Below are 27,107 nucleotides of genomic sequence, written 5' to 3' on the forward strand. Positions count from 1 at the left end.
GTTGAACTGATAGTTGTAATCGTTTAACCTTGATATTTTAAACCGCACAACAGTCCAAACAACCCAAATGCCACATTTCTGTTGCTATACTAATATGAATAATTATTGTGTAACATATTATATCAAAATTATTTTTTCTTGAAAATATTTAAATTTGAATTTCAGACTAAAAAATTATATGTATATCAGACATTCTTTACTAAATTTGTTTGTTTTTCGATCCTTTCCCCCGATATTTTAATGATTGCTTTTTGTAGCGCTCACAATTGAATTTCGACCCCTTCAAACACCGTAAGTTCTTCTTTCACAAAGATCGTTATCGATTTTTCAACTGCTTCAATATTATATTCTCCCGCCAGCCTTCAATTTTAACTGCCTATTCTTCATTATTCTATATTCAGTTGGATGCGGGTTTGCTTGCATATAATCCGAAAGCACGTTTGGAAGCAGGAATTTATAAATATACAAGCGGAAATACATATACATACACATAAAAGGCAATTTAAGGTGGTCGAAGACAGAATTTCCAGTGTCTGAACATATCCCATTTGATACTTCCTTTTATGGCTTTTTTCCTTAGAAAAAGGGTCTGTAAGAGGGCAGATTTCTTGAAAATCTTTTTTGTCAGTTTTTGTGCATCGTTTGTTTTTACATCTGTTGCTCAACTTCTGCCTGAAGATGAAGGTACGCTGTTTAAATTACTTACAGAAATAATCTTTTAGCGAAGCTGTGCATGACTTTGTTACATATTTTAATCTAGGGTACTGGTACTGTTCCCGACGGATGAAACGTGGGTGTTAATGGTTTCTTAGGACTTTAATTGATTCACGAAATTTGTAGTTTTCATTCTTGTGCGTGCGTGTCTTTTTTTTTTTTTAAGAAGATTGTGTATAGGATTGATAAGTATATGCATACAGTTAATTCTTAGCAATAATAGGAAGGTATGTTAGTTCTCCCATATCGGTTGGATAAAATACCTGGGCTCAGGTTCCACCATTATGTGTTGGATTGCTCATAGTTGGGTCATTTGTAAACTTCACGCTCCAGATGTTCATTCGTCGGCGTGATGAGGCGTGTTATTTGTCCCTAATCGGTTGGATAAAATGCCTGGAATGAACTAGCTTTTAAAGTTGAGTTATGTCCAAGTTCTAATCTTAACAAGGTACATGACTGATGTACATCCACAGCTAGTTTATATTATAATGGAGGCGTTTCTTGTTTTTCTGAATTTCAGAGCATCATAAGGATGAAAAGATTGTACACACAGCAATTATAGCCAAAAGGGATTATTTATTAAATTATTGGTTTAATGAAAACGTTTAGACTCAGGCAAGCCAAGAGAAAATTAGTGAGTATAGAGCGGAAATTTCCGGCTTTTTATAAAAAAAATGCACGTTTTAATAATGAGTAAAATGCTTGATGGATTATTGATACATTACTTTAGGTGATGCTTGTGATTTTTTATGATTCTTGTCACCATCCAGTTTGTGCCTTCCTTTTTGCGATCTCCAAGATGCCATTTCATTAGATGATAAATTTCCAGTTGTATATTCATTCACGTGCAAGTATACTTTTGCAAATGAGTTTTGCTTGACATGTTCATTCATTAATTCATGACTTCGTGGCTAAATTTTTAAAACTCTGTTATTTACAGTGCAAATTCTTCAAACAATATCTTCAAAACTACAAAACACATACTGGAATGTTAGTGGAAGCTCTTGTACTGAGGCTAGTAATGGATTCAACGTGACATTTGTGACTGGGGAGAAATACAGCGGTGTGGCTTGTGACTGTTCTTTCGATAGTAACACTACGTGCCATGTCACTAACATGTAAGCTTTCGATTTCATACCTGATCGACATTTGCATAATGTTATAACATATCAGATAATAGGTCAGCTTTTTCTGTTAAGAAGTGATGTTGAGTCCATGAGCTAGTGAATGTTGTCGTGAAAATGACTCAGGGCCTCAGGCATTCTAGAGCTCAAGGTTTGCAGATTGCATGTCTGTTGAATCAAAGCGCATCATAAACATATAATTAAAATAATCCTCGATGTCGTTAGATAATCGTGTAGCATGCATACCTGAATTTCAAGTTCTGGAATCCTCTGACAAAATTCTCATTATTTGAATTTTAAATCAAATTTTTGTTTTGCACGTACAGCCAGTTGAAGGGTCTCAACTTGACCGGAAGCTTTGCCAGCGGAATTTGCAAATCTAACTTATCTCCGAGAAATGTAAGGAAAAACTTCTATTTTCAGGTAATTCCATTGCCTGTAATGCAAATGCATTGTGAAAGAAGACTTATATTTCACTTCTTTATCGTCCCAGAGATCTCACTCGAAATTACATCAATGGAACAATTCCAACTAGTTTTGGGCAACTTCGTTTAACTATATTGTAAGTTCCATCTGCTCCTCCTTAATTGCAGAAAAGAAAAAAAAACACAAAATAGTGGAAGCTGATCCAAGGCCAACAATGTTCTTGCTCCAGCCATTTCCAGAACCATCATTCCATTAGCTGTAAATGTCAGATTTGTCAGAAACTCCTCCAAAATTCCTGGTGAATACTTCGGGAGCAATGTATGCAATGGACCCTCTCGTCCCAGCCATAGATAAAATACTCTGCTTCTTTTTGCATAGTTTAGCAAGCCCAAAATTGGAGATTTTAGAATATTTTAAGGCTTGACGTCAAAATGAACAATCCTCGTGTTACAACCTTTGTGAAGATATTCTAAACCATAAGCAACACCAACCACAATCTTATACAATGTTTCCCAATCCAATAGGCAAGTCGTACCGAGTGATCCATTGGTGTTGATGAATTTGTCTAAAGATTTGTTGGGCATAAATTCATAGACTAAAGCTCTTCTGTTCCTTTCGTTGCAAAATCCTAAAAGATTCACAATAAAAGATTCTGGAAATGGCTGGAGCAAAAAACATTGTTAGCCTAGAGAGTAGATTGTACGTACCTATTAATTTAAAGTATCTATCCATAATTATAGGTCGATGCTTGGAAACCGCATAAGTGGTTCAATTCCGGAGGAAATTGGCAACATTACCTCACTTGAAGAGCTGTAAGTTATAAGTAATGAATAGTTTGGCATAGTAGTTTAAGTAAAAAGAAAATAGATTTGTATTTGATTGCATATTGTTTACCTTCACTCCAGGGTTTTGGAGGACAATCTGCTCGGAGGAAATCTTCCCATAAACCTTGGAAATTTAAGCAATTTGAAGAGAATGTAAAAGTTTTTGTCATAATTAAGATTGATTTTGTTATTTAATCCGTTATGTCTTGGGTCTGCTTTTTATTCTTTTTGCATCTTTCTTGAATCCTATGCTTGTTTTGAATATAAATTGGTATCTTATGTTGAAAATTTCTATTGCAGCTTGTTTTCTGCAAACAACTTCACGGGCACTATACCAGAAACATATGCAAATCTAAGGAACTTGACAAATTTGTAAGTCCTGATTTTGAAGTGCACTGTCTTCAGCCACTAGACATTGGCCATGAGGCATTGAATTATGCAGTTATATGGCCATTTGCATAGAAACCATAAGAATACGTGTTTCATCTTTTACTCGAAGCCAGACACTTCGTGGACATGATCCTCAAATTTTAGATTTCTTTTTTTCCATGATCCATCACGACGTCAGCTAGGATTGCACCAAACTTTTCTTCCAAACTACTTGTATCTGAAACTTTCATTACATGGTTTTCAGTAGGATCGATGGGAGCAGTTTATCTGGAAAGATACCTGATTTTATAGGAAACTGGACCAAACTTGAAAGACTGTGAGTATCTATCTGAGTTATACCACTGTTTGTCTTTCTTCCTTAATTATTGTGAACGGTAACATTTGTTATCATATCTTAATTACAAGTCATATTTATTTCTTGTAGAGATTTTCAAGGTACGGGAATGGAGGGTCCTATACCTGCTACAATATCTCAATTGAAAAACTTGAAGGAGTTGTAAGTTACAATAGTCATTTACCAAAAACCTGTACGATTTCGTATAATTTCTCGGTGCTCACATAAGTTGCTGCTGTCGCTATTCCTTTTGTTATTCCTTTTGTCAGGAGGATAACTGATCTTAAGGGAATGAGCACGACTTTCCCCAATTTGCAAGACATACAACCCATGTCGGAATTGTAAGTATCTTATTCTTTTATTTTCTTTATTTTTTCAAGAAATGTAGTGTCCTATGTCCATTTAGAGAGAATCTTCTGTGGATGTAGTAATTTATGAAATCACTTGACGCAGGATATTAAGAAATTGCTCGATTACTGGTCCTATTCCAGAATACTTGGCAAACTTGAGTAATCTAAAAACATTGTAAGTCGCATATTTTCTCTTATGTTTCCGTGTGGAACTGGCGCAGGAACTTGTCGAAATGTAGCACCTTTTATTCTTTAATGTTTTTTAAAAAGATTATCTTGTTATGTTTTTCTTCTTTTTCTGGAGATACTTTACTATGCTTATATTTGGTATATTTCTTTGCAGAGATCTGACTTTCAACATGTTAAATGGTCAAGTACCGAATGGACTCGGGGGGCTTAGAAGTCTGGTTAACCTGTAAGTATCGTGTTCATTAAATATGGATTAGCGTGCATGGTTCTCTTGAATCTCTTTTCTTGATAAATGATAACCATGTTAAAAATTTCGTTCATAGTTTCGTCAACAAATTAAGATTTTAAATTATATTCATAGGTTTTTGGGTCATAACTCGCTCACTGGAGAGATACATAGTTGGATTTTGGACAGCAAACAGAACATGTAAGCATCTATTCCTGCTTTGCCTATGATATTATTATATTTGATGCTAGTGTACCATTATTTATTACCATGAAATTATTATTGCCCTCCCGCTCCCTTGTTCACTAAATCGGGCAATATCTTGAGTTCTGTTTATCATGTGATGCTTTTTAGACTATCATATGTACACACTTGCTTTTACACCTCAAGAAATAAAAAGAAGGAAAAAATGAACTAACCCAATGTATTTATGACCAATGTGTCCTAACTTATTGCAGGGATGTATCATACAACAACTTCACACAAGCACGTTCAGGTGGCTGCCAGTTCTCCAATGTGTAAGTTTTTCTCTATAGATGCTTTTTATGGGACTAGTATGAAGCACGTGCGATGCACGTAAATACAAATTATATGATAAAAATAAAAAATTTGATTTTCTAAAAAAATAATTTGAATCATTTTGTTATAAATTTGAGTTTAATCTCTTTGTTATATTGGACGAATAAATTAATTAAGAACTTATGTAATTTACTTTCGAATTTTTTGTCAAATTAAAATTCAAGTTGATAATTTTATGTTATCTAATAAATTATCATTAGCACAATATATAGAATCAAATTAAATGAAACAAATTTTTAAAAAATATATTTCCAAACATCAAGTATAAGGCATAATAAACTAAAAACCAATCAACTTATGGACTTTAAAAAATGTGAAGGTAATAACCATAAAACATGTTTAATTAGTATTAATTATTAATTAATATGCTAAACGTGAATTTACTTCATAGGTTACTTGATTGATAATTGAAATAAGTAAAAAATGTGAAGGGTAATGACGTCCATTCACAATTGGAAAACATTTGAAGTATCCATACTTGTATATAGATATAGATATGATATTGATGATAAAAATGATGTGAAATTTCTCTAAATTAATCCATTAAGTTGAATCTTTTGATGATTGCTACTTCAATACTTGCACTCTCACAGGAACTTAGTTGCAAGTCATTCGAATTCAGCTAGCGAAACGTGAGTTCTTGTATCCACCTTCAAGTGTTACATTTAGTTTAGATTTTCTTGTTTAAATCTTCCTTATCTCGGCAATTCTATTTTGACAGAATATCTTGGTGTTTGAGGCCAGACCTCCCTTGCTCTAGAAACGCCAATCGTAACGTCTTCTTCTACTTGAGATCTTTGATTAATATGTGGCTATAAACATGTGTAATCACCCTTGTCTAAACCTGCAGGTCATTCATTATTCATAAATTGTGGAGGAGGAAGGACCAGCTATCAAGGCGATGAATACGACGAGAACACGAGCCCTAATGGCCCTTCACACTTTGAATCCAATTACAGATGGGCTTACAGCAGCACAGGGGCGTACATGAATAATGATCGTGCTGGTTTTATTGCAGCGAATTATTCTCCCATGGCAGCTACAGATGCAGAATTTTACCAGACAGCTCGTCTTTCACCTTCTTCGCTCAAATTTTATGGACTTTGCTTGCGCCAAGGTAGCTACAAAGTGCGTCTTCATTTTGCTGAAATAATGTATTCTGATGACAACACTTTTAGCAGCCTCGGAAGAAGGGTATTTGATGTAGCTATCCAAGTAAGTGGATCCATGAAGGATACTTAACATATGATTCTTCTTTACATTTTTGGATTGATAATATCAACTTTCCTCACTTCTGTGCTAGTAACAGAAATGCGATGTCTGGTGGTTGTAAGGTTTAACAGTTTTTGTCATATTGTTACCATTAGTCAAATGCTTCGGTAAAATAGTAAACTGCTCAATCCTTATATTAATGTCAAAGCTAAACTTATGCGTTCAATCTCAATTAGTACAAACATTCAAATGAGGGTTGTGGGTTGCATCAATTGATCCCACTTACCCTGTGTGTTTGCCTGCATGACACATTGGTAGAATGTGGCGCTTGTACTATTACCATGAGCTGTAGATTTTGGTATAACAGTAGACACTTGATGCTATAATTTTATTTCTTCTCTTTTTACTCGAGCTACAATGAGCATGTCGTGTATAATTAGCAGAGAAGACAATTAGAGCACTTTATCTGGATTAGATATATTGATATTTGATTATCATTCTATATCAACCGCAATTCCTTTGCAGGGGAAAGTGGTTTTGACGGACTTTGATGTTGCAAAAGAAGCTAATGGTGTTAGAAAAGAAATATACAGGGATTTCAATGCCCTGGTTAATGGTAGCACTCTAGAGATCCACTTGTACTGGACTGGGAAGGGAACCACTGCCATCCCCGACAGAGGTGTATATGGACCCTTAATATCTGCAATTGCGGTGACACCAAGTAAGATCTTATCCATAATCATTGCTTCCCAAATTGACATTCTTCTCGACTGCCTCATGACAAGCCATTTTTTTGTTCTTCAGATTTTGATGTCAGTACAGGCCTTTCAGTGGGAGCTATTATTGGGATTGTCGTTTCCTCTTGTGCTGCTGTGTTGTTGGTTTTATTTGTTCTCTGGAAGAAAGGGTGTTTCGGAGGAAAAGATGCTCAAGAAAACGGTAAAATTTTCCAGCTTCTGGGAATTTATCGTACTTCAAATTGGTTTCAATGGTTTTTGTTTGATTAGTTGTGAAAGAAACTTAGACCTTGATGACTGATAAAATTTAATATAATTTTCTCGGTACAGAACTTAGAGCACTCGATCTACAGACGGGATATTTTTCACTCAGGCAGATAAAAGCTGCTACAAACAATTTTGATAATGCTAACAAGATAGGGGAAGGAGGATTTGGTCCTGTATACAAAGTATGTTGGCATAAACTTCTACCTTCTCTCACTCCCTCAATCCAAAGCTCTATTTATTCCTGAAGTTTATTTAAACAAATTTATGGAACATATGATTATGGTAAAGCATAAAGCTTATTTTCCTGTTAGATTTTCAGGCAATATGGCATGTAAGTTTTTATGAAATCTTTCTGTCTATTTTAGGGCGTACTGTCCGATGGTACGGTCATCGCAGTTAAGCAGCTCTCCTCCAAGTCGAAGCAAGGAAACCGGGAATTTGTGAATGAAATAGGAATGATTTCTGCTCTTCAACACCCCAACCTTGTCAGGCTCTTTGGGTGCTGCATAGAAGGAAACCAACTGCTACTAATATATGAGTACCTCGAAAACAACTGTCTTGCTCGAGCACTTTTTGGTAAATATTCTTCCCTATACCTTGACCGTTCTAAAATCTGCCACAATTTTTCTCATGCTGGGCTTATTACTCCTGGCTTCCTCATTTAGGTAGTGAGAAGCAACGATTAAACCTGAACTGGACCACTAGACAAAAGATATGCATAGGAATAGCTAGAGGTCTAGCATATCTTCACGAAGAATCAAGGCTGAAAATCGTCCATAGAGATATTAAGGCTACAAATGTTCTTCTGGATAAGGATCTAAATGCTAAGATTTCCGACTTTGGTTTGGCTAAACTCGATGAAGAAGAGAACACACATATCAGCACAAGAATTGCTGGAACAGTGTATGTCATTTCCCTTCATTCTTTTCTTGATTTACAATTCTTCTAAAGATGTGTGTTAGTTTTTGTGGGTGGTGTTACTTCTTGTATGTAAAACGCGAGCATTAAAATCTCAAATTACTAGGAAAGCTGGGATTCTTGTGAATATTTTGAAGAAGAATTAGCTGTGCCCTTGGATCCTGCGACATGAAAACCTTAACTCATGGATTTCTAATTATCTTTGTATCAGATGAAGAGTCGCAACTTTTTTTTGTTATGTTTTCAGAGGTTATATGGCTCCTGAGTATGCAATGAGAGGCTATTTGACAGAAAAAGCAGATGTCTACAGTTTTGGGATAGTTGCACTAGAAATTGTCAGTGGCAAGAGCAACACTAATTACAGGCCAAAAGAGGAGTTTGTGTATCTTCTAGATTGGGTAAGATTCGTTCATTTGTTCAATTTCTTATTCTTATGTCAGCCTGAAACTGAGTTTGCAGTACAATTAATCTTGTAGGTATTCGTGCCAACAATCGAAATATAGGTCTTGTAAGTTACGTATAGTTTCCGTACCGATAAATAAGAAAAGTAACACAATTACATTTTAGAGAGACTAGGTGAAGGAACAAGAGTTAGCGGCTCTGCTTATCTCATACATGGATAGGTATTAGAGGTATTAGTTAAGCATCCGATAATATGACATTTGAAAAACTTTAACTTAGAGTTGTATCTCAGCGACAATCATTTGGTTCTACATCAATAACGCAAGATCACCTTCAAAGTTCAAAATAAACAACAATCCTTTTATTTCTCTCTTTCATATATCTATTTGTTCAAATGTTAGGCTTATGTCCAACAAGAGCAAGGGAATCTCTTAGAACTAGTGGACCCAAGTCTCGAATCAAACTACTCCAAAGTAGAAGCACTGAGGATGTTAAACTTGTCACTTTTGTGTGCCAACCCTTCTCCAACACTGAGACCAACCATGTCCTCAGTGGTGAGCATGCTCGAAGGCCAAATCCCGGTTCAAGCACCATTAGTGAAGCGTGGACCGATGGATTCGGAGATCAGATTCAAAGCATTAGAGATATTGTCGCAGGATAGCCAGACGAGGGCGTCAACTATATCTGTGGATGGTAGAGAACAGAGAGGTGTTTCAATGGACGGGCCATGGATTGATTCCACAAACTCATTGTCTAGTAAAGATTTTGATAGCAAAGATCATTCTTCTGCTAAGCTTATTTCTGAATTTTGAGAAGCATATTTTTCGGACGCGTGATTGGTTGGCGCCCCAAATTATGGGGTCATCTAAATGAGAAATCTTTCCATTTTTTCATGTCATGTTACTTGTGTTGTACTTGACATTATACGACATTAATTTTTTATCAAGTTGTAATATTGATTAGTAAGAGTTTTTGGGTCGATACAAATGCATCAATAATAACTTTGAAACATAGATATTAGGACTTAGGCCCCGTGGGATTTGGATTCTATGGCCGAGATAAAAAAAAACAACTGGGAATCTGAATTCTTGTGTTTTTCTTTACTTTATATCATAATTTATGATTTCTTGTTATACAATGATCCATCTGACATACAACCTTTTCGTGACGAAATTAATTTTTTTAAAATTCGTTTGAGAAAATTAAACTTCTAATTTTCATCACTATTATGTTGCAACAGAAATAGCTCAGGAATAAGTTATGGACAGAATTGAAGAAGCTTAAAGTCGATCTGTTCATCAAACATAATAGATTAGAATAAACTGAATTACCTACAATGGGGTTCTGGGAAAGCTCCGGGTCACAGTTTTACTGAGATTTATGATCTCCTTCAGTAATCGACTAACAGAATCCTTAATTTCCTTTGAAATTACCAGCTGCCGAGGTACTGATGCCATTGCATACAAAACAAGGACCCTGATCACGTCAGACAAACTTAACTTGGTAGCACCATTCCAAGCTCTTTTATCAGCTCGCTTGCACCATTGTCTCATTCTGCACTTATGGCAAACCTGAAACGAACACCTTGTGCTGTTAAGCTTTTTATGGTACACATCATAAGCAAAAATGCAACTGTTAAAGCATTCAAGGAGACTCGCCTCATGTTCTTCAATTTCGAAGAATCTGCGCAAATTCTTGGCTGCATTAATGCTATTATGCCCAAAGGACGGGCACCCGAAAAGGGCTATCGTTTTCAGATCACCTGCAGACAACCATCTGGCATACGAATTCAATATGCATTACAAGAATTTACTACGAATGTGCTATCCCTGCAAGAAAATAATGACACATCTTTTTTTCAAGGAGCTAGACTTGTCAGCAAAGAAACTCAATTCCTTGAATTATATCTTTCTACGCGAAAAACAGGAAAAGAAAATTAATCGTTGTGATAGGTCGTAGTAATGAAGCGAGAAACCACACACGGGTAATTTGTCGACCTAAAAATGCATTCGGATATTGGCATATTGCATACAATGATCTATCTTACAAGTAGCAAACAATGAGCTTTGAGATTCAAGATTTAAAAAATCCTCTGGGCTAATCCTTAATCCGATTTACCTCACCAAACTTAGCCGGATTTTATGGTTCCTCGTCTATAATACGTGATAAAAAAAAACTATTAAATCTCTCTATAAACATTCACCAGTGAATAGCATTGGACCACCAAGTTCAATTCTTAATTAAAGCGCCATGAGAACTATTAAAAATTGGGATAGAAGGACAGACAAGAATTTAGTCTGACAACTTTGAGTAAAAAGCCTTGATTGAACGTAAAAGTAAGTATCTTGGTCCTTACTTGGCAATCTCCTGGTGATCTTTTCCAAACTCTACAGCCACAAACTTCAAGAACTGACGGGCAAAACCGACCCGAAAACAAGTGGAATCAAACTTATTTTCTGGCATTAAATTCGCGCCATTGAAGTATCCTTCCCTATACAAATGGTGTGCGAACATTTGCATATCAGAAGATAGCTCCTTATGAACAATCTGATCCTTAGTTCCCCGAGCATATTTTCATCTTCTTATCACGAAACAATGCCCACAAGTTTCTTTTAGCTGCAGAATTCACACTAGCCTCGTTTTCATGTCTTCCCATATCCAAACTCCCCGCTTCTTCCTCCAAATTTCCAAGTTCCCCATTCATTTCAGAGGTTTTTTCACAGTCCCTTTCATCCTCAATTTCTAAAAATTCAGTCTTTTCTTTAAAGAAAACCCGCGATGCTTTGTCACTTTCCAGGCTCCTTTCCAAGGGATTTCCCGATTTTGTGGACACATACTGAGTCAAAATCGTGAAGGCCCCCCATGAAATTGAAGAAATAAAAAAGGGCGAGTTGGAATTGGAAAGTTTCGAAGAGGAGAAGAGAAGGGCATAGTTTTGCGGAAGGTGCTCGAGGTAATTTAGAGGGTGTGGGAGCTTGATAGACGATCTGCAACGGCAATTGCTGATGATTCTTTTGAGCAAAATCATCACTGTCTTCTTGCATCTTTCTGCCGGAAATCACAGGTTGTCCATGGAAAATTAGGGAAAGGGACTCTAACTTGATTTTTTTTAAAAAATGATCCACATGTATATTTACATTTCTGTCCTTAGGTTTTAAGTTTAAATTCTTTAAACAATCGATTAAACAGTCCGTTGCGTTAAAATTTTCTTCTCCCTCACCGTAAACCCTCCGTTCCAGAAGAAAAACATTTCTCTCAAAGGCGACACTCAAACTCATTCGATTAAATGGCAAACGAAAATATGATAATGTTAGCGTTTATTTCGAATTGTTTCTTCAGTGTTTATGTCGAATTTTTGTGTTTTTTTGTTGATGTGTGTGCGTACTGATTTTGTGCGAAGGTGGTCGACCAAATATTGGTCGACCATAAAGTTGGTCGACCAAATTTGTTTATGGTCGACCACCTTTTTGTGGTCGACCAAAAACATTGGTCGACCACATCTGGTCGACCAATGTTTTTGGTCGACCACATTAACATTGGTCTGGTCGACCATAAACATTGGTCGACCACAATATTTATAGTAAGGTTATTTTTTCCGTAACTTTACTAACGTATTTATTTTTTGTCACAGGTCTATTTGCCGATGAAACTAGGTAGAGATGCAAATTGACAATTCAATCGAGATACAAAGAGATTGCTGAGAAGATTCATCGCTATTTGAACAACGAAGAGAGAACCCATTTTTTCGAGTAATCACCTTTTGGTAATTTGGTTAGGTATTATAGAGATTTTAACATTTTCAGTCAAATTATATGGTATTTAATGTGTAATCAGATAGATGATAGTAGTAGTGATGATTTGTGGATGATGGTGTGCAAAAGGCCAGTTAGATTTTCTTTGTTAGAGTATTGTTTAACAACTGGTCTGGATTGCGCTCTAGAGCCCGAAGATTTACCAGATAGAGGTGTATTTGGCACTACACACTTTCCCGGTAAGTCTGATATTGTTTTGAGTGATTTGGAGGGAAAGATTATTGTCCAAGAGCAGAATGAGACGGGTATAGACGTGGAGAAGATAAAGATGGCTAGTCTATACTTTTGTTGTGCCGTATTCGGTGAGGCAACTAGGAAAAAGACGACAAAGATCGACCCTAAATACTTGAGGCTTGTCGATGATTTGGATAGGTTCAACCATTATCCCTGGGGTAGAGTAGTCTATCGGGATGCGGTCCGATGTTTGAAGAAGAACCTTTCAGGACGATATAATAACCTCACCGAGGCACAGGACCGGAAAGAAGTTGAGGGCAGTTTCTTTGTCGGTGGTTTTGTTCTCCCTCTGCAGGTATATTATTTTTTGAATGTTAAAGTGAATTTGTTATCTTTATTTGTACCAGTAACACTGTTTGAAATTTATGTTACAGATCCTCGCTTATGAATGTTATCCGAGCGTGGCACAGAAGATTGCAAGGAGAAGAGATGTGGACGGTTTGATGTTGCCCAGGATGTTTCAGTGGGTTACTAACACATGGCCGTCAAACTGTGCCCCAACTGGTGCTGCAATCGCTGCAGCCTTTGGTGATTGTGCTATAGATGTAAGTAATATGAATTGGTTTGATAAAATAAATGTGGACATTAATTTTAATTAATTTGATCTTTTATTAATTATATGCAGGATTGTCTTGGATTTTTGACTCCTACTCCTGAGGAGCTAGTTGCACCGTATTATACGACCGGACTTTTTGTTGATTCTGCGCCTGATGCGGTGATCACTCGGGTACTCGAGCTTCTGAGGCAGGGTCAGACAGTCATATGTAGCGAGCACCCTCTGGAGTCTCCCTCAGTCCAGCACATGCATTCCGCACATTCAACTCCATCTGTCCAGCACACGCCTCCTGCACATGGATCTCCTGACGTTTCCGGCAGCCGTCCTGGTGATCTCAATAGATCCAGCTCTAGCACCAGTTCTTCTATGCGTACGGGTCCTAGAGTCCACTTTGGACTCAATCCTTCCCGCCGCCCATCACCCTTGGAGCATCGTTTCGAGCGGCGATGGACTGCGTTGGAGGATTTCGTTACGTCCATGCATGTTAAGATGTCAGCAGAATTTCTTGAGACCAGAGCGTCTATCAGGAATATAAATCAAGCTCTAGTTGACTTGAAATCGAGTTTCAATCTTGGACTCGATGAGTTGAAATTGAGTTTGACTGAACAGATTAGAGCTGATTTTGCTGAGATGAGGTCTAACATGCCAGTGCAGCAGGACAGAGATTATAGCATAGCCTATACTAGAGGGCGGAAGAGGAAAGCATCCGAGGCAGATTTTGGTTAGTTAATTTTATTAATTATATTTATGTTTATGTAATATAATGATTTAGTACAATTCTCATAATTATTTTAATTTGTTTTAGGGTTGGATGATAGATAATATGGCCAGGGAAATTGGCCGTACTAGCCAAACACTACATATATTTGAGCCTAACCTTCCGGTCATTATAGAGGAGTCCTCAGAAGGTGAGTTAATGCATTTTTTTGATTTGATATTTATGTATAGTATATTACACAATAAATTTTTTATTTTTAGATATTCAAGTGACTCCGGATTCGCGTAAGTCAGGTGGCGAGGCGACCACGTCGAGAGGTTATTACACTAAACCTTGTCTATTCATATTTGTATTAAAGTTCTTATTATTTTAATTTGTTGAATGTACGCTGTTAGGTGTGGCTGATAATATAGGTATGGAAATTGGCAGTAGTAGACAAACCCAACAGATATTTGAGCCTAACCTTCAAGGCATTCCAGAGGAGTCCGCAGGAGGTGAGGTAATGCACATTTTTTATTCTTATATTTATGTATAGTATATTAAACAATATACTTATGTTTTTAGATATTCAAGTGACTCCAGATGCGCGTATGTCAGGAGGCGAGGCGACCACGTCGAGAGGTTATTAAATTATACCTTGTTTATTGTTCATATTTGCATTAAAGTTGTTACAATTGATCATTTTATAGATGACGGTGTGAGGCCACTTGCGAAGACCGTGACACTGAAGGTAAACAACTCGCTTGCGCGAGTTAGGGCATCGATGCTCGACCGTTCGCCTAGTAGGATTCGAGGTTTTTACGCCGAATATGAGAAGTCTTTCTACGGACCCATGGCGATCGCAAACTCGCGTGTCACTGCCTCTGTAAGCTTTTAAATAAATCTTTTATAAAGTTTAAATTTGTAGAGAATTTCTTTTAAAACATTGAAAACCTTTTGTTATGTTGAATTCTGCACTTCAGGCGAAGCTCTCCGTGGATTGCTTGAGATGCAGATCCGACATCCTGAAATGATGTCGGCAGATGATTCGTTGATAGAATGACATTTCTACGGTGCGATCTCAGTTTTGGCCGAAGATAAAGATATCGATTTCAAAATAAATCTGGCACGGATTGTGAGCAAAGTCAAAGGTAGTGATTCAGAATGGCCGTGTCTCTCGTGAGAAAAGACACGAAGAATTCTCAACCCTGTCTACACAGATCGGCGCTGGTTTTTGCTAAAACTCAGTGACAGGGGTGAATAAGTGCATTATATAATGTTATAATGCACTTATAATAACGCTTAGATGCGACTTGCTAAACTTGCTGCGAAGGCACGATCCCAAATTCAAAGATCTGAATGAAGAAATAGAGCCTATACTTATAAACGCTGTTCGTCTGCTATCCATTGTTGGGAACAACCCACACCCCGAGAGACCATGGAATATAAAACTACATGATGAATTCCGTGCCAAGATCATACAGTACGTTGTCAAATTTCTATTTAAAATATAATAATTTCATTTTTATTATTTTTAATGTTACAATAAATATTAACTTCTCATTTTTTTCTTTTTCACAGTGAAGATTCGGGAGCATTTGTGTTAGCTGTCGTTGGATACTCTTTGTCTAGGAAGAGTGCGCAAGTAGTACTAACTTTAGATGATAGATTAGTATCTGAGTTTAGATATTTTTTAGCTTGTAATATGTTCCTTAATGATTGGTGATTATTGTGATGTATCGACAATTTTATGTCATTATTTGAATCACTTAATCACAATCTCAGTATTTTGTTACATTATAAAATACACGATTATGTTATATGTTTTCAGTTAAATGTGAATCGTTGAATCGTGGAATCACAATCTGATAGTTTTTTGGTCGACCACTCTCCTTTGTGGTCGACCACTCTCATTTTTTGGTCGACAAATAACTTTTTGGTCGACCACTCTAGCATTTTGGTCGATCACTACTTTTTTGGTCGACCACTCTAGCTTTTTGGTCGACCATTAGGTTTTTTGGTCGACCACCACTGTCCTTTTGGTCGACCAATGTGCTTAAGGGTTTAGGGTTTAGGGTTTTAAGGGTTTATGATTTAGGGTTTACGGTTTAGGGTTTAGACCTGTTAATTCACGATTTAAATTATGTGTTTTAAATTACAATCTCAGTATTTTGTTATAATTTAAAAAATATGAATCGCAATTTTACGATTATGTTATATGTAATAATTGAAATTTGTCACGATCTCACAAACATGTTACATTTAATTTAAAAAACCAAATGAATCGTAATTTCAGGATTATGTTATATGTTTTAAATTAAATATGAATAACAGAATCACAATCTCAGTATTTTGTTAAATATGATTATGTTATATGAACCGTGGAATCACAATCGAACTATTTTGTTATATTTTTAAAAATATGAATTGCAATTTCACATTATATGTAATAATTGAAATGTGTCACGATCTCACAAACATGTTACATTTAAAAAACCAAATGAACTGTAATTTCAGGATTATGTTATATGTTTTAAATTACATATGAATCACAGAATCACAATCTCAGTATTTTGTTAAATATGATTATGTTATATGAACCGTGGAATCACAATCGAACTATTTTGTTATATTTTTAAAAATATGAATCGCAATTTCACGTTATATGTAATAATTGAAATGTGTCACGATCTTCCAAACATGTTACATTTAAAAAACCAAATGAACCGTAATTTCAGGATTATATTATATGTTTTAAATTACATGTTAATAACAAAATAACAACAAAAATATAAATATGAATCGTAATTACATATAAATCACGGAATCATAATCTTACAAATTTCCTAATTTCGACAATTATTAATATATATACAAAAAAAGTAATGGTCGACCATTAGTTTTTTTTGGTCGACCACTCTAGCTTCGTGGTCGACCAAAAAACTAATGGTCGACCATTAGCTTGATGGTCGACCATCATTAGCCTTTTGGTCGACCACCAAGCTGACGGTCGACCATCAAGCTAACGGTCGACCATCAAGCTAATGGTCGACCATTAGTTTTTTTTGGTCGACCATTAGTACAATTTTGGTCCACCCTCAGGATATCTCTTGCTGAATTCACCGATTGAAGGAATTCTGTTTTGTTTTCTTCTGCCAACTCTCTTTTCTAACAAAGGAGGCAACACGAAAGGAAAATTAATGTTGCGTGGCCATTCATTTTCTTCCGGAACAGGGATACACAGTCTCTGAGTAATCCATGCACCATGACATTGTAGAATAGTACTCTGAACACATATCATATAAATCAATCTTGGCTAACCCACTGGCTGCGATGGCATGAGCACATGAGATTCTATCAATATCAAAAACTCGACATGTGCATAATTTTGATTCCAGGTCCACTATGGCCGAATGTCCACGACTCCTAACATCAAACTCTAAACGTCCTAATTCAAAAACTTGCATTCCCTGGGCATCTGTGAACCTGCTACGAAGAATTCCCTCGATCGTAGGGGTCATATTACTGTTACTTGCAATTGATGCGTGGCGATATCAGGCAAACCAAGATGAGGTTAGTTTCTGCAAAGAATCTAAGAGTGCAATGATTGGCAGCTTTCTTTCTTCAAGTAGTCTAGCATTGATCGACTCAACCCCGTTTGTCGTCATGATATTGTAACGGGTCTTTGGACAATATGCTCGAGTCCATCTATCAAGTGAGTTTCTCTCGTCCAAATATTGCGCTGCCTCAGGATATCTATTCCTAAATTCATTGTATGCAATATCAAACTCGATACCCTTATAAATTTTTGCAATGCGCAAAAACATTTCGGTTGCACCCTTTTTTTTTTGCATCTAGTTTTCATGTTTTAAGATAAATGCCACGTACAATGACCATGATGTGCATTCCTATATACAGTAGAAACCGCATTAATGATTCCTTGATGCCTGTCTGAAATTATCACCAATTCATCCTCGTCTGGTACTACTTCTAACAACTTCGTTAAAAACCAACTCCAGGAAGAAGTACACTCGACATCTATGATTCCCCACGCCAAAGAATATTGGTGATAATTTCCATCTTGTGCCGATGCCACCAGTAAAACACCATTATACTTGCCCTTCAACCATGTACCATCAATTGATACAACTTTTCGCATACTTCGATATCCTCTAACGCATGCACCAAAAGCAAGAAACATATACTTGAATCGATTTTTCTCGTCGACAAATATGTCTGTTATGCTTCCTCGATTCATCTGCTCAACCATGTGCAAATAACAAGTCAATTTAGTAAAACTCTGCGTAGGATTACCTTTCAACATATTGTCTGCTAGTTCTTTCCCTTTCCAAGCCTTGTAATATATCAGCATTCATACTATTGCGCATTATCGACATCACTGCTTTCGGTACAATTGGCACTGGATGACCTTGGAAATTATCCACCAACAACAGCAGAACTCGCTCCACGGATTCTCTTTCGTCTCCCTGTCAAACCACATGTGTGTGTGTTGCAATATGTCCGGACAGAGAATGCATGTGAATCATTTTTAATCCTTGAGGTCCAGATTCTCCACTTACAATCAGACACTACACATTTTACGGCGTACACTTTTTGTCTATTTTTAACCGTCTCAAATTCAAAGCAAGCTTCCAAACTTATTCTAATTAGCTCTTTTTTCACCGCTTCTCGGTTTGGAAACTCTTGACCAACAAACAAGTTTGAACTATCCGTGAATGAAAATGTGTCATTATCAATATCCACATCCGCAACCAAATTTGCATCATTAATTGCAACCACATTTGCCTCGACCTCATTTGCGTCATTACGTGCTTCATCACATAACTCGACTGTGTTACTACGATCCACATGCATGGCATCCACATTATGTGCTTCGTCAAAAAAGTCACTGCTACTATTACGATCTACAGAAACAATATTCAAGTTAAAATATTCATCAAAATGCCTCTGTTCGTTAGTATTGCAATTGTTTTCATCAATACCATATCCGTGCACATTATCAAAAGAATCAAAAGAAGCAACACGTTCAATTTCAACTTGAAGCACTGGCCTACTTCTCGGACAACCAAGATACAAATATGCTTTCAAATCATGGTCATTCTCTATATAAATTGGTTGAATGTTGCACGGCAAATCTAGAAGATAACTCAATCCTCAAGTTGACAGTGTCTTCTACTTTCCCAGTTCTATATAGTTCACTTTTTAAATTTTCAAAATAACAAATATCATCATCCACCGGAATAGCGACAAACTTTGCATTGGGCCCTGGATTCCATTTATATACTAGCCCCTCCGTCACTTCCCATTTCCCGTCGAAATGAACAACAATAACTGTTGGCATATCTACAAAATGCACCAACAAATATGATAATTAGAATGAGCAAATTTTTTTAATAACAAAAAAAAGGCAGCACATGGTCGACCAACAATTTTATGGTCGACCAAGAAAACGAAAAATTCTTCTTGATCGACCATCTTAATTTTGGTAGAACAAAATTCTTGATTTTTATTTTGGTCGATGAAGAAAACAATAAACGACAAGTATTATTGATCTTAATTTTGGTCGATGGATTCAAAGAAAATGGAGAAAACTTACTGTGATTTGTCTTCAAATACAGACTACAGACAAATTGGTCTTCAAATACAGAAGAATGAGGCAAGATCTGGATCTGAGGAATGAGCACAACACCACCTGAGCACAACTACAGGGAAATGTGGTCAATTTCGATTTAATGTAACGCGGAAGCAGCAGATGCGATAGATGAGTTATTTAAATTTGGGAAGCCGATAATGGGGGAAAATGTGGGGAAAATGTGCGTGAAACGAGAAGAAAGAGAAGATAACAAAAGTTATAATGTTAATTAAGGTTAAATGTACTAATCAAGAGTCAACTCCTTCTTTTTTTAAAAAAAAGTCAGACTCCTTGTTTTTTAAATTCTTCATGTATTAATCCTATTTTTTTAATTGCCCCGGTTGTCCATCGCCCCATAGAGATTTTCAGTTGAGTTCAACCTAGTTAACGCTAATGTCATCAGCAAGATAGATTTAGGGGTTTTTTTTTTTTTGGGAAATGAGGAAAACGGGAGTCACGGAAGTGTTTATTTAAAAAAAAGAGAGTGAATGTAAATTTACTTTTTTATCCTTTGTTTTAAATTTGTTTAAAAATTAATTTTTCATTTAGTGTATTTAAATTTTTATTTTAATTTTATATATAATAAAATTTGTAATGTAATTAAATAAAAAAAGCTTACATCAATCCTCTTTCCCGACTCAACTCAACCCTGGTTTCATTTCTTCTTCACAAAAAATCTTCTCCTGCGTACATTGCTAACAATTAATCATGAGTCTAGAAGGAATTCCTCTGCAACAAATCCCACGAAAAAACCATGTATTGGTAAGAAATTTATTTTGAGATAGGAAATTTACTGGATCTCGCGAGGACCCAGGGTGGGTGAAGGGTGGTGAAACCACTTCACGCTTCACGACCGAAAGGGTCGCGGCTTCGCGACCCCTGTGTCGTGATCGGTCGCGAAGGGGTCGCGCTTCAGGGGGAAGCTTCGCGACCCACGCAGGTGGGTCTCGATGATCGGTCGCGAAGGGGTCGCGAAGCTTCGCGAGACCCACGCTTCGCGACCTATCATCGAGACCCCTTCGCGAAGCGTGTAGGTCGCGAAGGGGTCGCGAAGCTTCGCGAGACCCACGCTTCGCGACCCAGGGGTCGTGATGGTCGCGAAGCTTTCGCGAGACCAGGGGTCGTACTTACCCACGCTTCACGACCCAGGGGTCATGATGGGTCGCGAAGCTTCGCGACGCGACCCACAAGACGGGTCGCGACGTGTGGGTCGCAAAGCTTCACGACTCAGCGCGACCCATGAACACAACCGTCTAATTTTAAATTTTTACTAAATAAACTTTTTTGTTTGTTTTGTTTTGTGTTTATTTTTACTTTTGTGTTTGTTTTGTCGCGCTTACCCACGCTTCGCGACCCAGGGGTCGTGATGGGTCGCGAAGTGGGTCGCGACGTGTGGGTCGCAAAGCTTCGCGACTCAGTCTTGTGGGTCGCGAAGCTTCGCGACCCATGAGCACAACTGTCTAATTTTAAATTTTTACTAAATAACATTTCCAGCTAAACTTGGAAGGAATCAATTCTTTAAATGCAAAATAACTTTAAGATCAAGATACACTGAAATCTGTAAGAAAATTGTAGTATTTTTAAATGAGAAAGAGATGGAATATTTGGTGCAGTATACTCAATTTGGTTATTTAATTTTATGTGCTAAGGATTATAACAATTCCAATCAATTGTTATGGTTTTTGATTAGTAGGCAAAGTTATGACAGTGGAAGTGATGAATTTTGGATGATATATCGTAAACGACCTTTACGATTTTCATTATTAGAGTATTGTTTGTTAACTGACTTAAATTGTTCAAATGTTTATCCTATGATACCCGAAGAAGATGAATTTAGGGAGAGACATTTTTGTGGGAGTTACTCTATACGTTTGGGGGATTTGATAGATAAAATTGATGAATATGATAATGATTTTGGAGAAGAAATAGACATTGAAAAAGTGAAATTGGCCTGTCTTTTGTTTGTGGTAGGTGTATTAGGGAGACAAAGAAAAAATAAAAATGATACAGTGGATTTAGAATGGATTAGATTAGTAAATAATTTTGATAGTTTTATAAACTATCCCTGGGGTAGAATAGCTTTTGAAGAAGTAGTTTATGGACTTAGAAAAGATCTTGAAACTAAGTTCAGAAGCTACAAAAATTTGGTAGCACGCCGTAGGAATGATCAAGATTTCAGCGGGTTCGGCAGCTTCCATATAAGTGGATTTATTCATCCTTTACAGATAACTAAATATTGTTTATTAAATGAAATATCCTTGTTATTTTATATCATACTAATAATGTGTTTATTTTCCGGTGCTAGATTTTGGCCTATGAATATTTTCCAGCAATTGCTCAAGTGTTCGCCAGACATCGAAAAGGTCCCAACGTACCGATACCTCGGATGTGTCATTGGTTGACTATAAAATAGAGTAAAAACCATTCACCTTCCATGGATGATGTGAACAAAGCATTTAAAAATGTATATAACAAGGTAAATACAAAAAATTCATTTTATTTATTTTTCTTATTATCTAATGTATTTTTTGTTAACCGTTAACTAATTTCATGTTTATTGTTAATGATTAATATAGGATATTTTGGGGATGCTCATTCCCACCTCGGAGGAGCTGGGGTCTGTACATTATATAACTGAAAATTTTGTTGATTCTAATAATGTGATAATCAATCGCATTACGGAGTTAATTTGCCAAGGTATCAAAGTAGTTTGTACTCAAGATCCATTGGGTGATCTAGAGGATGTAGTGGGTGTACAGACTGAGACTGAGGATCGACCGTTTCTCCAGCCATTCACATATACATACTCCATATCATCTCGAGATAAAGTCAGAAAATCTTCTCGGCCATCTCGTAGTCCTTCACACATGAATCCGCCGTCTCCTCCATTGTCTCCTTCATTGACTCACATGAGAGATCATACATCTTTTGCAGACATGTGTTTCATAAGTTTGGAGGATAAAGTTGAGACGATACTAAAGTACCAAGCCGATATCAAAAATCAATTGAAAAATGACCAAGCCGATATCAAAAATCAATTGAAAAATATGCATGACGATATATCGAGTTTGAAGGATATAATTGGGAGATTATCTTTGATGAATGTCAATGTTTGTAAGTTTTATCAATATTTATATGATTTTTAATTTTGAGTATGAAAAATGACAAATTGTATGTATTATTCTCTCAGATCAAGGCGAGACATCAAGGCATAGATTTGAAGATATTCCATTTATGAGAGTAGATGAGGTGGATCCAAATATTCGGCTTGTGAGCGATCCGTCTTTGACTCGAGCTTTTGAAAAAACTTCGGGCGATAAGTTAAGATTGTTCACAGTTGAGGAAGAGCCTATAACAGACGAGGAACTGCGTCATCTTGTTATGAATGATATGATGTCTTTGACTTTTGAGAAAAGAGCTAGAATGTTCGCTAATAGATCGTGGCCACGAGTAAGTACTGAGATTAATTCTTATATGGAAAATACGAGGATATGTGGGATGTGTTCGTCCTATGATAGCTCGTGGTTTCGTGTATTGGGGACACCTGCTTCTTGGCTGACTGAGACCATAAGTTTGTTCTTTTTTTGTTTTTTGTTTTTTACGTTGAGTTAGTAATTAACATATTTCACTTTATCACTTTCAGCATATTCAAGAATGTTGTCGAGGGTTGCTCCAACTACAAAGGACATACTCACATTTAATGTCACAAGAGGTGTCATTGATGGATGTCGATTTTCATCAGCTGGTTTCGAGTGTTTTCAATGAGGGCGGAGAGAATAATATAGAATGTTTGATGCCCTATGTGAGAGCAGAAATTAGTGAGTGGCCGGCTATTCCATGGAACAAAGCCAAAATAATTTTGATACACTTTCATCTTCCTAGACATTGGGTTTTGTTAAAAGTTTTGCCTAACCGTAAGAATATCACAATCATGGATTCAGACCATAGCGTAGATAGGTCGGGCAAGACATTGCTTAAATTTATTAACCCTTTGTCTCTTATGCTTCCACATATGTTCGGTGTTGATGCTTCATAAAGATGGAGTATAGTTAGGCCAGAAAATTTTCCTACTCAAAAGACCAGGTTAAATTTTTTTATTTTAAAAATTATTATTTCATTATTGTTTAATGTATATCAATGTATTTAATGTTTGTTTTTTCATTGCAGCGGTGAATGTGGAGTATATTGTTTAGCGGCAGCAGTTTATACCATGTTAAGAGAAAATGCCTATCAACTCAACGATGAGAAGATTGAGGAATTTAGGCATTATTGTTGTTGTTGTATTTGGGATAAATTCTGGTCATTGGATTAAAACATTTATGTGATACATTATATTGATTTTTAGTTACATTATATTCATTTTAGTTAATGTATGTGATCCATATACTCAATCTATTTCAAACAATGAAAATTGATTCTATTCATTGGGTCGTGTAGGTATCTATTTTAAACAATGAAATATGAAACCAATTTTCATTGTTTAAAATGTATATGCAAAATGAAATCACTAAGGAAATGAAAAAATACTAACGCATGATATAATGTGTATGCAAAATGAAATCATCAAACAATATTAAGGAAGTAAAAAATACCAGATAAATCCGAAGAGAAACGAAAAAACGTGAAGGGACACGTGCAGCGCCCGCGCTGCCGAGCGCGCAGGGACACGTGCCGCGCCCGCGCTGCCGAGCGCGCTCGGCGGCGCCTGCCGAGAGCTCTTGGCAGGTGCGCGCACCTGCGCGCGCGCGCACCTGCGCGCCGATCCGCGCGCAGGTGCGCGCCTGCTACTGGCAGGCACGCGCACCTGCACGGACGGTGTGCGCGTAGGTGAGCGGATACAGTTCACGTATTTTTTTCAAATTATCCAATGATTGGACCATATTATGGGTCGTGATTACACTCGACCCACGAGACCAAAATTTGTTGGGTCGAGTGGGTCGAGTTTAGGTCGAGAAACATATAAATGAACAATAAACGTTAATTTCATATACTTCTATATTAAAGTTAATATGTAATGAAATTTATTACTAAATAATTTTAGTAAATTAAAATATTAGTTAATGTTTATATTCAATAAATATTAATTTCATATACTTATATATACATTCATTAAAGTTAATTTCATATCCTTAGATATAAATTTCATATCCTTAGATATAATTCATTAAAGTGAATATGTAATGAATTTTTTAGTTCTGTTATGTTATTATAAAAAATTTGTTAAGAATTTTAGTAGAATTATAAAATTTGTAAAAAATTTAATTCTAGTATAAATTCAACCCACATATTGTTAGAATAAGAGATACATTGTTATACTTACAGTTAATTTTTTAACTAACATACTTAAATTATAATATATAACTCATATTAAAATTTTCACAAATAATTTTTTATATATATTTACATTATAATCATATAAAAGTGAATTATATATTATAAAATGATCAAAAATCAAAATCTCTTACCTACTCGACCCATGGAGACCCAAACTCGACCCAAACCCTAAACCTAGACCAAACCCTAGACCAAACCCTAAACCAAACCCTAAACCAAACCCCTAACATTTTTACTCGACCCACGCGACCCAAAATTTAAACAATTGACAAGCCTACGTGACCCAAACTTAAAAATCTGCCGATTACTCGACCTATTGACCACCCTCGAACAAAATTAAAAATTCGCCACAAACACATTACATATTAATAAAATCAAATCGATTGTCTTTAAATTCAAACAAATTACAAATCATTCAATCCTATCTTCTACCAAATTCTCCTACGGATGGAAATCTGTTTTGTTTCTTCATTCTACGTCTTCTCTTGATCACAGGTGGCAGTACTAACATATCATCAAGAGGCCACTCGTTCTGATTCAGAACATGATAAATTGGCTCAGAATAGGCTAAAGACCATATCATAACAGAATAATACTCTGAGCAGAAGGAATATAAATTAACATCACGAAAATAACTCGCTGCAATTGCATGTGAACATGAAATCTTGTCAATATCAAATTCTCTACAGGTACATCTCTTTGATTCCAAATCCACAATGTCACTATTAGTAGCACTTCGAACATCAAACTCAAGACGGCCCAGCTCATAAACTTGATATGCCCGAGCAATATTAAACCTTTCACGTAGAATTGACTCAACAGTTGGAGTGAAATTTGTTGTTGATGCGCTGGATGCATTTCGATACCTTGAAAACCAAGATATAGTCAAAGTCTGCAAAGAATTTAATAATGCAATGATTGGAAGTTGTCTTTCTTCATGCAATCTTGCATTTATTGATTCAACACCATTAGTTGTCATAATATTATACCGAGATCTTGGGCTATATGCTCGAGTCCATCGATCCAATGAATCACTTTCACTCAAAAACTTTGCAGCATCGGGATATATTTTCTTAAATTTCTCGTACTCCAAGTCAAAGTCGAGTTGATTGTAAATTTTTGCTAACCGCATAAACATTTCGGTACAACCCTTCTTTTTGCAACGAATTTTCATATTTTGTGACAAGTGCCATATACAATGACCATGATGTGCATTTCTGTAAACGTTGGCAACTGCGGCAATGATGCCCAGATGTCTGTCTGAGATAATCATCGACTCTTCCTCATCAACCACTACTTCCAAGAGCTTCGTCAAAAGCCAACTCCACGAAGCAATGGATTCTACATCAACAACAGCCCAAGTCAAAGGATATTGATGAAAATCTCCATCTTGTGCTGAGGCCACAAGTAAAGTACCGTCGTACTTTCCTTTCAACCATGTACCATCAATAGATACGACTTTTCTCATGCATCTATATCCTCTTGCACATGCACCATATGCTAAAAACAAATACTTGAATCTATTATGCTCATCTAGTGCTAAATCTATTATACTACCAGGATTCATTTTCTCGACCATTTTCAAATACGAAGGTAGAAGACCAAAACTTCTTTCAGGATCACCTGTGAATATATCACAAGCAACTTGTTTGCCTTTCAAGGCTTTGTAATAGGCAATGTCAACCCCCTTATTCCGCATCATTCTCATAATAGATTTTGGTTGAGGTGTTTTCTGTTGTCCTCAAAAGTTCTCTACCAACATATCACAAACGATAGATGAGGTGGCTTGTCGATGCTTTTTACGCATTCCTAGTCATGTCACAATTGTGTGTGTTGCAATATGTACGAATCACAAAATCTGTTGAGTTATCGTGTTTTGAAGCCCAAATTCTCCAGCTGCAACCTTTATTCACACAACGAACCGAATAGATATTTCGAGAAGATTTGACACTTTCAAACTCAAAAGACGAGTTCAAAGCAATTTTTGATAACACTTTCTTCACTTCGGTCTTGCTTGAAAATCTTTGACCAATAAATAAGCTTGAACCATCGGTAAATGAATATGTATCAGCTTGAACATTAGTCTCAGTATCATGAGCTACACCAATGTGGTGGATGTTAACATCATT

At 36.4% G+C, this 27,107-nt stretch overlaps 4 protein-coding genes and 1 long non-coding RNA gene across 5 annotated transcripts; 2 read left to right on the forward strand and 3 right to left on the reverse strand.

The window, feature by feature from the left end:
- The first annotated feature begins 272 nt into the window (after positions 1-272).
- Positions 273-9,983, forward strand: LOC142536717 (putative LRR receptor-like serine/threonine-protein kinase At1g53440). Its single transcript, XM_075642001.1, is given in 25 exon segments — positions 273-684; positions 1,655-1,832; positions 2,165-2,192; positions 2,194-2,237; positions 2,332-2,400; positions 3,005-3,076; positions 3,170-3,241; positions 3,389-3,460; positions 3,723-3,794; positions 3,903-3,974; positions 4,082-4,153; positions 4,266-4,337; positions 4,506-4,577; positions 4,713-4,778; positions 5,036-5,095; positions 5,750-5,788; positions 5,878-5,927; positions 6,007-6,371; positions 6,894-7,089; positions 7,173-7,307; positions 7,436-7,554; positions 7,738-7,948; positions 8,038-8,275; positions 8,538-8,688; positions 9,094-9,983. Coding segments are annotated over 25 exon segments (3,057 nt in total). The 5' UTR covers positions 273-563; the 3' UTR covers positions 9,505-9,983.
- On the reverse strand, positions 9,185-11,762 carry LOC142536731 (uncharacterized). Its single transcript, XM_075642020.1, has 4 exons — positions 11,049-11,762; positions 10,351-10,468; positions 10,024-10,263; positions 9,185-9,376 (listed from the first exon to the last, which is right to left on the reverse strand). The coding sequence occupies exons 1-3, from the start codon at positions 11,210-11,212 to the stop codon at positions 10,024-10,026; spliced, it is 522 nt and encodes a 173-aa protein (XP_075498135.1). The 5' UTR covers positions 11,213-11,762; the 3' UTR covers positions 9,185-9,376.
- Positions 11,763-17,859: 6,097 nt separating this feature from the next.
- Positions 17,860-18,363, reverse strand: LOC142537845 (protein FAR-RED ELONGATED HYPOCOTYL 3-like). Its single transcript, XM_075643330.1, has one exon. It carries the CDS (start codon positions 18,361-18,363, stop codon positions 17,860-17,862), a length of 504 nt encoding a protein of 167 aa, XP_075499445.1.
- A 4,276-nt stretch (positions 18,364-22,639) lies between these two features.
- LOC142536733 (uncharacterized) lies at positions 22,640-23,990 on the forward strand. The gene is made up of 3 exons (XR_012818440.1): positions 22,640-22,758; positions 22,835-23,727; positions 23,812-23,990. It is a non-coding gene; the product is annotated as an uncharacterized LOC142536733 (long non-coding RNA).
- A 1,409-nt stretch (positions 23,991-25,399) lies between these two features.
- LOC142537846 (uncharacterized) lies at positions 25,400-26,677 on the reverse strand. Its single transcript, XM_075643331.1, has one exon. The coding sequence runs from the start codon at positions 26,675-26,677 to the stop codon at positions 25,400-25,402; it is 1,278 nt and encodes a 425-aa protein (XP_075499446.1).
- Positions 26,678-27,107: the final 430 nt, after the last annotated feature.

The sequence above is a fragment of the Primulina tabacum genome, chromosome 2 (genome assembly GCF_025594145.1).
Source record: "Primulina tabacum isolate GXHZ01 chromosome 2, ASM2559414v2, whole genome shotgun sequence".
NCBI classification, from domain to species: domain Eukaryota; kingdom Viridiplantae; phylum Streptophyta; class Magnoliopsida; order Lamiales; family Gesneriaceae; genus Primulina; species Primulina tabacum.